Below are 13,894 nucleotides of genomic sequence, written 5' to 3'. Positions count from 1 at the left end.
ACTTGTTGTACATGAGTCTTAAGTTGCCGGCTGAGAATTTAAAGTTTTTGACTAACAGTAAACAGTAGTTACTTCTGTTTAATTTCGGATCATTTTGACTCTTTGTTTAGCTTCGATTAGAGACGTCTAAATCCATCGTTGGCAGCTTTTGGTTGGGAATAATAATAATAATAATAATAATAATAATAATAATAATGACGAATTGCATAGCATTCAAATTAATAATCAGGATATCTCCGAACTAAAAGGTAACAGAACAGTGACAGCAGTAAAGTGATATGCTTAAAAATGATCATTTTAAAAATTGAGATCAGTATTAAAAATGAAGAGACTCGTGAACCAGAGCAAACATAAGAGGTGTGAGACCAAATTCGCACAGGATGTACGCCAGAATAATCATAGTGGATGTAATGGTCTAGATGATAAAAGTATTTGATAAATGTCTATGTCCATGAAATGAAGAGTCGTCATGACCGGCTCGTGACGACTGGAGATGTTCCCAGGTAAAATGGATGAATACTATATGTCAGCCTCAAAGTTGAGTGCAGTATTGGCTACGAAATAAAGAAATGAATGAAGTCAAAGGTCCTCAATGTTAAGGTGAAGTTGAAATCGGACAAAGATTTGGACATGAAGACAGATGCGATTTCGATGAAACGATCTACAGTATAAGCACCAATGAAGTAAAAATATATTGAAGTGCCACAACCTATGCAACTTTTATTCGCAAATCGATGTGATTTTCTTAGCTCAAATAAATAATATCAACGTGTTCATTTAGGCACAAGGAGCAATAAGGTAATAACGTGATACCCAGTTTTAATCACGGGAAATTTTGATGAGAATCAGGGATAGTTGACATGATGCTAACTATGTGAATTATTTAAAAAAATCTTAATTTTCTGACGAAGTTGTACAAAATTATTAATGAGGTTAGTTACTACTTGAATGTGAGATACTCCAGAATGTAAATTCATGCTGGGAGATTTTTAAATTCATGTGTGAAGGAAAGTAATGGTAGATTATTTTATGGCATTTAATCATCTGACCATGATGTCCGACTCGTTGGCTGAATGGTCAGCGTACTGGCCTTCGGTTCAGAGGGTCCCGGGTTCGATTCCCGGCCGGGTCGGGGATTTTAACCTTAATTGGTTAATTCCAATGGCCCAGGGGCTGGGTGTTTGTGCTGTCCCCAACATCCCTGCAACTCACACACCACACATAACACTATCCTCCACCACAATAACACGCAGTTACCTACACATGGCAGATGCCGCCCACCCTCGTCGGAGGGTCTGCCTTACAAGGGCTGCACTCGGCTAGTAATAGCCACACGAAATTATTATTATCTGACCATGATAAATAATTGTGAGACGTGGCCAGTGGCCACCTCAGTGAAACGATTCTTGTAGTCACTGAGGTATGTGGTCAAAATTATAACGCGTGATCAAAATGTTTCCGTTTGAGAGCGTTGCTGCAGCGCACTTCGATGTGGCTGTATAAGCACGGGTGTGTAGGCAAAGGGATTATTGTGGCAGTCGTGTGGTGTCGAGGTGCGTGCGTTAAACGCGGCCACGTGAACTATGGCAACGTTACTACCAAGTGCGTCCAAACAGGACCAGGATGTTATTCTGTTCTTGCTGCCGAAGGACAAACACCGGTGGATATCCATCGGAGAATGAAGACTGTGTATGGGGCAGCATGTCTGTCGAAAACCACCGTTGTGAAATGGTGCAGCAGGTTCCGTGCGAGACGCCGGTAGGTCTGGAGGAACGCCAACTCAAGTGGAAGACACTAGAGCACCTGCCTTATAGTTCAGTCCCCTCAGAAAGGCCTCGAAGTGTCGACGATGAGGGTGTGCAGCAGGACACTGTGTTCAATCTGGTGTGTTGGTGGGATGAGTGCCACATTGCCCACGGCGATTTTGGCATCCCGTCTGAGGACAGTACGACCGTCGAACGGAAACTATTTGATCGCACCTTATATTAGTAAACGCGATGTTCTTTGCATGCTGTTCCCGCGCGATTAAGAAGACCAACTAATAATCAGAGTACTCATTTGGAACCTAAATCATTTAATAATCAAGTACGTGTGAGAAGGTGCTAGCATTAGGGCCTAGGAAAATAGAAACATGCCCAGAGAGGAAGCTAGGTGGACCGAGGTTAGGGAGCTTTCCATCTATAAATCCATTTGTCTTTTATTCACTGACAACAACATTATGTATAGCATTATAGCTGAAACACTCTTTAAAGGTAAACCAATAAACTTCTATTGGCCTCTTACGTATAAGACAGAACAGGAGATCTGTTATCCCCCAAAAATATAATAGAGACAAGTAGTTAACATTAAAGAAAAGAAACGGCCTTCAACTGGCCATAGGCCCCTGGACTACGAACCCGGCCCATCCAAACAGCACAGCACACACAGAAGCACAACTCAAATCCACTTACACACACCCATTCGCGGCCACAAGCATTAACCTTTCACTCAATACACACACATACAACATTCACTCACGACTTACGCTCCAATGTTCGCAGCCCAGAAGCCTTGGGTTCGAAAGGAAACTCCGAGTAGTTGCTCAAGAGAGCGACAAATAATTAGTGAGAGTCTAACGCTGGATGCAACCAGCCACCAAGACTACGTTTGAGAAGGGAAGGGAAAGGGACAGGAGGGGGAACAACCAATGTAGAAACTCACTCATAGCGCAGGCGCACTTCAAGTGTCTGTAAGAGTCTTGTGAGAGAGCGTAATAGAAGTTTCTCGTAACACAATTTCTTAAATATAAAATGAAAATATTTCTTAAATGAAAATATCTGTGATACGTGAAACCTCCTTTATTTGTAAATACTGTAATTAGTGTATTTTCTTGTGTTTTTATTTCACAGCGTTGCGGGTTGTTTCTTTTTCACGTCTTTATTTTAAGGTCTCCTTGGTTTTGATTTATGTACAGTTGAATATATTAGTGTTTTGTCGTTGAAGAAAGGCAATGTTGTGAATACTATAGATAACTGACCCGCGATGATTCATTTTTGTAATGTTATGCTAGTGTACAGGAAGACCGCTAATTTGTGAGTTAAGTAAAAGTAACGTTCACAAAATATGACACATTGTTACAGTGTTACATTGTTAATACAGTTTCAAGTCGCTGAACAGAGATATATTTTAAACTAGCCAATGTACCCGTGCTTCGCTACGCTATTCTACATTGTATTCGAATATCGAAGTAAACACTGTACATGCAGTAAATAAGATTGTTTTAAAATTGCATTTAAATTGCTTCTTTAATCGTTCTGCTCGGCTGTGGAATGAACTCCCACCACAGATGAAAGAAAGAACTATCTCCAGAGAAATTTTGTAAAGAGGTAAAAATGATGTGTATATAATGAAACCTTCCGTACATAATATAATTTTTCTACTGTGTGAATTTTCAGTATGAGTGAGAGGACGGATGAAAGTTTATATGATCCTGAGTGAGTGAGACTGTACTGTATGTGGGTATGAGTGAGCCGGCCTAGCTAAAGTATATGTGGGGATTCGAGAGAGAGAGAGAGAGAGAGAGAGAGAGAGAGAGAGAGAGCGTGTGCGTGTGCGTGTGTGTGTGTGTCGAATTACTTGAATGTTGGCCATGTCTTGTGAGTAGTATGTAAATATGCCTGTAAATACGGTAACTGTATATTATCACACTATGTAGAATGTAATATTGAATGTTTTAATATTGTAATTTTAAGTGGTGATGGGGGCACTTTCGTGTATGTGGGGCTATGCCCTTTCTCCATTCATCATCCATAAATTGTACCTACAATTGGTGGAAATATAATAATAATAATAATAATAATAATAATAATAATAATAATAATAATAATAATAATAATAATAATCCGAAAAACAGCATGGGGATGTCCCCATACGTTGTTTCCAATGTAAAGTGTTTGTTATGGCTTTGTGATAATAACGGCAGGCGCACCTGCATACCACTATTAACAATCGAGTTGGAAAGTTTACATTATAATTGCAGGCCACATTGCATGCTGCGCGGTCACAATTGATTTGGGGAGTTTTCGTTACAATGGCAGGCCCACTTTGCTACTTCCAGAAAGATTGCGGTTGAGGAGTATTTGGCTGACAAATTCCCTACTATCAGTCGAAATTGAGCTGTGCAGTTATCATTATAATGACAGGCCCCTTTACTTACTGCTAGTCACACCAAGTTGGTGAGTTTCCATCAAAATAGCAGGCCACTATGCCTAATGCCAGTCACATTTTAGATGAGTACATTTGTTTATAATGGCAGGCACCCTTGCATACAGCCAAACACAATCGGCTAGGGGAGTTTTAAACAAAACTGTATGCTCCCTTGCCTTCTACAAGTCAAATCGAGAAGTGAATTATTCATTACAAAGGTAATCCTTCCTTACTAATGCCAGTAAAACAGGAGTTGGAGAAGGACCCCATTCCTACTGCTAGTCAAAGTCGGTGTGAGGAGTACTGATTACAATAGCAAACATACCCTTTCTCGATCGCTACAATTCGACATCAGTGAATATAAATATATATATATATAGATCGACCATACGAAAGTATACGCATGTTTACAATATTGCAGACCTTCATTTACAGATTAACTGATACTAAACGGTACGTCATATCGACAAAGGATTGTACCATAAGACGCCGTATTTAGCGGCCTAAATGGCTGGTCTTATAATATCTCATCTATTCGTGGGTCAGATTGCGTTAGAAACGTTGAATAGGGTAAAATGTATGTAAGATTGTCTCACATTGCATTACTTTTCGGATAATTATGTGACAGCTACGTGCATAGCATTTGATTCACATATGTGGGTCAATTTTCGTATAGAGTTTTATGATTCTATCTTTCCTGTAAGTGATCGAAAGTATCAATTATGCATGTGAAAAGAACAAAATTACTTAACATCGAGTAACAGAGAAAAATCGAACGCAAAAGGGATACAGATACGATAAAAGGTCATGAGACCAAGGTTGTAGAACACTCCAAATTGAACGGAGATTGTGACATCCGTCATGTGATAGTACTACGCGTTTATCCTACGAAATACCTCGAAACGAAGATCTGCACCATCATTAAAATTGCCTCCGTATTTCGATATTCTTCGAGGATAAAAAGTGAGAAATTTAAAGATCTTGGAAGCTTTCCGTCCGTCACAGGCTAAAACGTATAATTTTTCCAAATTTCAATTTTTCTTGTTCGTTTGGAAGATTATGCCACAATTTGGATTTTGGGCGAGGAGGATAAAAATTAGGACTTTCAGGAAACTAAACCAAAAATATTCAAATGGTCGTTATTACCCCTTAAACGGTTAGCTGTACGAAAATTTCGCTAAAATAGTCGATGTACAGGCACACAGTGGTTACGATTTTATTTAGATAGATACATAAGGAATCTGCTCCACGTACAAAACCTTTAGGGCTATGTCCGCTGGACTTAACCTGCAAAACCGACCGTTCATGATATCTCTCTTATTAATCCTCCTGTCGAAAAAATACACATGAAAAAAGTTTTAGAAATGGATTCCCATCAATTTTGGTCGATTTCCAGTTAGGTTGGTCTCATACTGTGTATATTGTGGAAGAGAAAAATCACCATTTCGGTTCCCTATAAAACTCCAGTCCATTCCGGGAACATGAAATAATATTGACCTTTAAAACCTACCTTTGGACAGGTGGATGCTAAATATAAAGTTTGGTCCAAATACCTTCAGTAGTTTCCAAGTTGTAAGGAATAAGCTTTACACGCATCCGCTCTTGAGTTAAGTCCGGTGGGACTTGTACCGAAAAACGGTCCGTTACTGATATCTCCCTTATTAATCCTCGTATCGAAATAATGCATATGTGAAAAAAGGTTTAGATTTTAATTTTCTTTAAGGCAGGTAGATTTCCATTAAGTCTGATTGTGTATAATTTGTGTTGGTGCATAATCACGGTTTCGGTTTCGTATAACCCCCAGTCAGTTTAGGAATTTAGAAACAATATTTGCTCTAAAACCTATTCAAGGACAGGTGGATTCTAAATATGATGTTTGGTGGCAATATATCCAGTAGTTTCCAAGTTATAGACAAACAAACAGACAAACAAATAGACACCAAAGCTAAAATATGCAGATGGTCATTATTACACCATTATTACACCTGAAACGGATAACTGTACGGAAATTTCGCCAAAATAGTCAATGTACAGACACACTCTAGAAGTGCAGACCTTTATTTTGAGAGTTACTGCTTTGAAACTGTACGACATATCTACAAACGGACTTCACCATCAGTCGCCTCTTTCAGTGTTCTACATGGCTTGTCCTATGATATCCTCTCGTATCTCCTATGTTTATGGGTTAGACTGAGTTAGAGTCATTGAATGGTGTGAAATTTTGTACAGTTTTCACATACTATATTTTTGATACTAATGTGACAGCTAGAATCATAAAATTTGGCTATCACATGGCCACTGGTTATGTCAAAGTGCATGTCGAATGTCATGATTCCATCTGTCCTATAAGTGTGCCAAATGATAACATACACGTGTAAAAGTACAAAATTAACTTGAAATCGAGAAATACAGCTCTATTTAACGTATAAGAGATAGAAATACGATAAAAATTCATAGGACCAAAGTTGTAGATCTCTCCAAAATGAAAGGCAATTTTGCTTTCTGATTTGTGGTACCGATTAGCCACCAATTATCCCGAAACGACGGTCTGCACCGTCGTTAAAATTGTATCCATATTTCGACATTTTCCGGGGCCAAAAGTTATACAATTGCATAGATTAGAATATTTCCTCAAAGAAAGGAGTGTTTAGATTTCGGGATTAGCACTCGCATACATACGGAGTAAATGGAGGAAAACCGTTCTGGTTTGCCTGTTGAAAGGTTTTAAAATGATATGCATATCGCAACCTTTCTCGGTATAAGTATACTCTAAATATGAAGTTTGGTTGAGATCTATCCAGCCGTTCCGCCGTGATGGTGGAACAAATAGACAAACAGGCAAACAAACAGACGCGAAAAATAAAAACCACCGATTCGGTCTTGAGTTGACCTAAAACGGATAAATATCTGAAAAATTTGCAAAACAAACGAAATTACAGACAGCGGACCCCCTTCAGCTTTATTTATATACATTTGATTGTGAGCTTCCTCGATGGTATGGATTGAAATTCTAGACGAAATTGTATGCTGGAATGGTAATTGAGAAATGTTTGTAGGATAACGTTCACGGCGTGTGTTCAGCCGACAGATTTATTTTCAAACCTTAGACGAGGTGAAATGCCCCAGATGAGTATGAAGCTCCCAATTATTGTAAAATTCTTTGTGTACTAGTGTTGTTCATCCATGGCAAAATTACCTTTTTATATGAGAGCTCCGATGGAGACATTTAGCCATGGCGTTTGTAAAGACACGATTTGTTAATTATAATAATGTGGTAACGACAAGGACTTGTCAAATAAATTTGTGTGTTTCGTTATTTTAATGTGTTGGATATGTAAATCAGCCGTGTGGCTATGATCCATTTTGATTCAAGTTCAGTTGCTTATTTATCCTTTATCGTTTGATCCCTTCATGGATCATCTTAAAACAAATTGCAGGGAGCGTTATTATCGAGTAAATGTTTTAAGAAGTGGTAAGGAGGCATATTGGATAAGATTAACCACATTTATCATACCGTTTGTAATTTAATTTCGCTGTGGTATTTGATTTCCTTTTTAATTTATTTTAGTTCATTTTAGGACCAGTTTTATTGTCATTTCAAGGTAGAATTTAACTTCATTCTGTCATTTTTATTCTTTTGACTTCAGTTCAGACAGGAAATTTATTTAATTATTATTTAATTTACTTTCCTTGTTCTAATAAATTAAGTAATTTTTTAAATCAGTCTGTTCTCCTTTATCTGAGTAGCCTAGCTTGTAGAATATAACCTGCTATATACCCAAAGAAGACGAATACAACGGTCGGTCTACGGCCCTGAGGTAAGAGAAAAATACCGTAGGTGTTCAATCAGCACCGAGGCCAAATCAAGAATCCCAGAGAGAGCCTAGCCATGCAGAGAAGAAGATATCAAAGGGTACAAGACGCTGTCCCGGACATTTTTGTAGGAACATTATGCTGAACAATTCTTACCCACATGATTTAGATGTACCTTCAACGGTTTAGCTATCGTAGGCTAAAATGGCGCACGAACGACCGATTTTTCAACTTGCTTCACTGAAATCGTCACTGCTCGGCTTCCTTTGGTCATATGTGAATGTTCCTATTCATACTGTAAATCTTTCTCGAGAAATGCTTAATATAAAGGTGAAAACCGCATCAAAATCCATCGAATGACAGACAGACAGACAGACAGACAGACAGACAGACAGACAGACAGACAGACAGACAGACAGACAGACAGACAGACAGACAGACAGACAGACAGACAGACAGACAGACAGACAGACAGACAGACAGACAGACAGGCTCGAGGGCTTTATTTTATAATAAGTAGAGATTAGCAGTAGTAGTAATAGTAGGCTATTGTTCAGTTTTCTCCCTCTCTTACAGTCCTTGGCCAGATGAGCTGCACCAAAAAGGTTAATCTCAGTTATACACTTGATAATGTTTGAGCATCAACTTATTATGGCACTGAACCCGCTTTCTTGGAAGTAGAAGGTCAATGACAAACCGACTGCTATTCGCCGGACATTAAGTGATCAATAAGCGTTTTGCCCACAATATACATCGTAAAATGTTGTGAGTGTTGTAATAGGTACTGTAGCTAATTTCTGGGTTCGAGTTAATTATACGAATCATTGAAGAAACGTAATTGCAGTACTTATGATTGTGCAAGTTTATGAGGGTAGTAATGCGACCTATAGATTATGATGATCCACCTCGTAAACCTACAATGTAAATAAGAGCATTATCGTCACTGTTTCAGATCTAAACTGCTTAACAATTTACCGTAAACAGGACTAGGATTACACATCATGCAATTTTATTAGCCTGAAACTTGCCGAGGCTGATATTGGAAAGGACATGAACTGGAGATGTATCAAATTTGAACTTGATTGCAGTAAGGCCACGACATTAGCTCGATGCTGAAAAACGAGAACTACGGAAACTAATTTCAGGACTACCAAAGGTAGTATTCAAACCCTACATCTCGGGAGAGTAATTTTACAACAACAGGGCCATCGTTAAACTTACATTTTACTGATCCTATTATTTTAAAAATAACTTTTGCCAGCGGCGTAACATACGTGGTCCTTTTTTTTTTTTTTGCTATTTGTTTCACATCGCACCGACACAGATAGGTCTTATGGCGACGATGGGAGAAGAAAGGGTTAGGAAGTGGAAGGAAGCGGCCGTGGCCTTAATTAAGATACAGCCCCGACATTAGCCTGGTGTGAAAATGGGAAACTACGGAAAACTAACTTAAGGGCTGCCGACTGTGGGGCTCGAACACACTATCTCCCGATTACTGGATACTGGCCGCATTTAAGCGACTGCAGCTATCGAGCTCGGTACGTGGAAATTAGGACTCGGAGAATTAGAGCAGGTGAAGCCCTATCTGACCCTGTGATAATTAAGAGGAGAATTCCTCAAGGCAGTATTATTGGATCCTTATGTTTTCTTATATATAAATGATATGAGAAAGGAAGTGGAATTAGAGGTAAGGCATTTTTGTGGATGATGTTATTCTGTATAGAGTAATAAATTAGTTAAAAGATTGTGGGCAACTGAAAAATGACCTCGATAATATTGTGAGATAGACAGTAGGCAATGGTATGATGATAAACTGGTTTAAAAGTCAGGTTGTGAGTTTCACAAATAAGAAAAGTCCTCTCGATTTTAATTACTGCGTTGATGGGGTGAACGTTCCTTTCGGGGGTCATTGTAATTACATACAGGTAGGTGTTAATATGAGGAAAGATCTTCATTGAGGTAATGACATAAATGGGATTGTAAATAAAGGATACAGATCTCTACACATGGTTATGAGGGTGTTTAGGGGTTGTAGTAAGGATGTAAAGGAGAGGGCATATGTCTCTGGTAAGACCCCAAGTAGAATATGGTTCCAGTGTATGGGACCCTCACCAGGAAAAAGTCCAAAGAGAAGCAGCTCGATTTGTTCTGGGTGATTTCTGGCAAAGGAGTAGCGTTACAAAAACGTTGCAAAGTTTAGGCTGGGAATACTTGGGAAAAAGGAGAGGAGCTACTCGACTAAGTGGTGTGTTACGAGCTGTCAATGGAGAGATGGCGTGGAATGACATTAATAAAGAAATAAATTTGAGTGGTGTGTTTAAAAGTAGGAAATGTCACAATAAGTTGAAATTCAAGAGGGAAAATTGGGCCTGCCTGCCTTCGACTGCAATGCTGCGAGCCTCTGCACACCCAGTGTTCATGCTCATATGCGGCGCTCAGTAATGTTGGTAACCGCTCGCCCTTGCTCGGGCGTGAAAATGTAGTATCGCACGCCCCTCGTACGGTCCTGCCGACCTCGGCAGCGGTCGAAGTGGAGATGTGACGATGGATGGTGAAGGGACCCGATCCCTAGTGAGGGCACGCCCGGCCGGGTGAGAGCCCGTGCTCGGCGGCCTATGAAATTTTAGTTGGCGGCCACTCGGTCGGCCAACGGAGCAAAGCAAGTCTGTGTCCCGCAGGCCACACTCGGCGGCGGCGGGCTACGACGCTCGGTTTCGGCTCTCGAGCCAGCCAGCTCCCTGGTTGATCCTGCCAGTAGTCATATGCTTGTCTCAAAGATTAAGCCATGCATGTCTCAGTGCAAGCCAAATTAAGGTGAAACCGCGAATGGCTCATTAAATCAGTTATGGTTCCTTAGATCGTACCACTTTACTTGGATAACTGTGGTAATTCTAGAGCTAATACATGCAAACAGAGTCCCGACCAGAAGTGGAAGGGACGCTTTTATTAGATCAAAATCAATCGGTCGGCTCGTCCGGTCCGTTTGCCTTGGTGACTCTGAATAACTTTGGGCTGATCGCACGGTCCTCGTACCGGCGACGCATCTTTCAAATGTCTGCCTTATCAACTGTCGATGGTAGGTTCTGCGCCTACCATGGTTGTAACGGGTAACGGGGAATCAGGGTTCGATTCCGGAGAGGGAGCCTGAGAAACGGCTACCACATCCAAGGAAGGCAACAGGCGCGCAAATTACCCACTCCCGGCACGGGGAGGTAGTGACGAAAAATAACGATACGGGACTCATCCGAGGCCCCGTAATCGGAATGAGTACACTTTAAATCCTTTAACGAGTATCCATTGGAGGGCAAGTCTGGTGCCAGCAGCCGCGGTAATTCCAGCTCCAATAGCGTATATTAAAGTTGTTGCGGTTAAAAAGCTCGTGGTTAGATTTATAGGAAAGGAACTTAGGGATTGGAATAACTTACCAAGAGGGACGTTCAATAAAATTCCAGTTTCTTTGCGATCTTTTAAGAAAAGGCTAGGAAAACAACAGATAGAGAATCTACCACCTGACCGACTGCCCTAAATGCAGATCAGTATTGACTGATTTTGATTGTGATTGATTCAATTAATTTCATGGACATATTTTAAAATGATGAACACTAGAAATTTTAAAAAAAATGTCGATATATTTAATAGTAATAGAACATATTGGTTTCTGTTGAATTTTTGAGGAAGTGTAATATTTTGAGAAGGAAATGTAGAGAAATCATCAACCCAGAGGGAATCGTTGGAAGTGGGCGTACAGAACCACGATAGGGAAGAAACTGTAGTGTTGGCTCCTCCAAGCGGTACACCGCTATAACTGAGGTGTACAGACAACGTGTGTAGTGCTAGATTAATGTACTTTGTCTTCCCGGCAGCGAGTGGAAATCAAGAGAGTACCAAACACAACCGCTGTCACCTGAGAGTGGTACTGGTGGCAGGCGAGCGACGTCACTGATTCGTTGTTCGCTTCTGACTGGTTGAAAGGTGTTATTCTTGAGGTCAAAAATGTATTGTTCAACTCCTACTTAATGGATTGAGATAAAACCAAGTTCAGGAAAACCTTGGATATATCTACTTTAATGCTGGTAAGATTAATGTTAAAGTGGGTTAGCATTCATATGTTCATTCAGTCTAATCAGACAGACAGACAGACAGACAGACAGACAGACAGACAGACAGACAGACAGACAGACAGACAGACAGACAGACAGACAGACAGACAGACAGACAGACAGACAGACAGACAGACAGACAGACAGACAGACAGACGTGTATAATATCAACCCTCTCAATATTGCTAGAAGAAACTCACGTACGTGCAGAAATTACCTCCTTCTTCTTCTTCTATTTCTTTACAATTCAACGTCGCACCGACACAGCTAGGTCCTATGGTTACCTTGCGATAGGAAAGGGCTAGGAGTGTTAAGGAAGCGACCGTGGCCTGAATAAGGTTGTGAAAATGGGAATCTACGGAAAACCATATTTATGGCTGCCGACAGTGGTGTTCGAACCCACTATATTTCCAATGCTAGCTGATAGATACCTAAATCAAACCGCGCAGCTACTAACTCGGTAAACTACCTTCTTATTATAAAAGAGTTGCTTAAATGAAATTGAGACTTTTGTAGTTTTCTGTAATAATTTATTTTCTGGGATCCGTGCAGGAAGTAAGAAGTGATGTGTGGGTGATATATCTGCCTAAATGTAGTAGCTTTGCTGATTCAATCAAGTGTCCCAGAGGTCCAGTTCATGGTGCATATCCCGAGCGAACTTCTGCAGTTGGCGGTGGAACCATTATTCAGAGGCGTCTCGGACCCAATATTTCTTGCAAACTTACAACTCTTCAATATTTTTTCATTTTTTGCGCTGTACCAGGCCTGCTTTTGGTGTGACCTTACTCGTCCATGATGAAATTTTCAATAAGTACTTATTCGCATCCATGTCCTTCATAATGAACATTGAACAGACGGTAAATGTCGGCTCCGTTAACACAGTCTGGCACCATAAACATGATAGCCGACGCTGGGAAATTCCGAATTAATTCATTGTACAACCATGCCTACTCTCTTTCGGCAGGCACAAACAGTACACTAACACTTTCCGACGAAATCAAAATCTTTCTGAAATACGTTGCTATCCACCGACGCAGGCGCAGTGTTCTCTTTCATCGAATCAGGACAATTCTACTAAACTCTTAGTTTCATTTGGCCAACCCTTGTACAGTATTTTAATGAGGGAAGTAGACCAGCAACCAGGCTGGACGTTATACGCCAGTATGACAGAGTAAAATCGATCTTAGAGAAATTAAACAAGAGCCGACTCAGATGGTTCGATTACATTGAAAGACGACGAGATAATAGCATTAAGGTGCGAACCAGTGCTGGAACGACCAAGAATGAGATAGCGAGCTCGAATTATGAAGGACTTGGAACGTTTCAATGCTGACTCTGCCATCGTCCAAGACAAGATGCACTGGAGGAGATCGACCAGGAAAACCGATCCCATTTAAACAGGCTAGGAAAACAACGGATAGAGAATCTACCACCTGAGCGACTGCCCTAAATGCAGGTCAGTAGTGACTGATTTTGATTGTGACTGATTGAATTAATTTCATGGTCAAATTTTAAAATGATGAACATTAGAAATTTAAAACGTTTTCGATATATTTAATAGTAATTTAACATATCGCAACGTAACCATAGGACCTAGCTGTGTCGGTGCGACGTTGAATTGTAAAAAATAACGAGCAGAAGAAGAAGAAGGAGGTAATTTCTGCACGTACGTGAGTTTCTTCTAGCAATATTGAGAGGGTTGATATTATACATGTCTGTCTGTCTGTCTGTCTGTCTGTCTGTCTGTCTGTCTGTCTGTCTGTCTGTCTGTCTGTCTGTCTGTCTGTCTGTCTGTC

At 40.3% G+C, this 13,894-nt stretch overlaps 1 protein-coding gene across 1 annotated transcript in view; it reads left to right on the top strand.

Annotated features, from left to right (window-relative positions):
• LOC136863526 (carboxypeptidase B1) overlaps positions 1–13,894 on the top strand; it is a 144,667-nt gene that overhangs the window by 113,792 nt on the left and 16,981 nt on the right. Inside the window, exon 10 of the mRNA XM_068226003.1 lies at positions 1,650–1,945. Within this exon, the coding sequence (XP_068082104.1) occupies positions 1,650–1,945 (296 nt within the window). The remainder of the gene's footprint in view (positions 1–1,649; positions 1,946–13,894) is intronic.

The sequence above is a fragment of the Anabrus simplex genome, chromosome 1 (genome assembly GCF_040414725.1).
Source record: "Anabrus simplex isolate iqAnaSimp1 chromosome 1, ASM4041472v1, whole genome shotgun sequence".
Lineage (NCBI taxonomy): Eukaryota > Metazoa > Arthropoda > Insecta > Orthoptera > Tettigoniidae > Anabrus > Anabrus simplex.
This window is presented reverse-complemented; position numbering and strand designations above follow the sequence as displayed.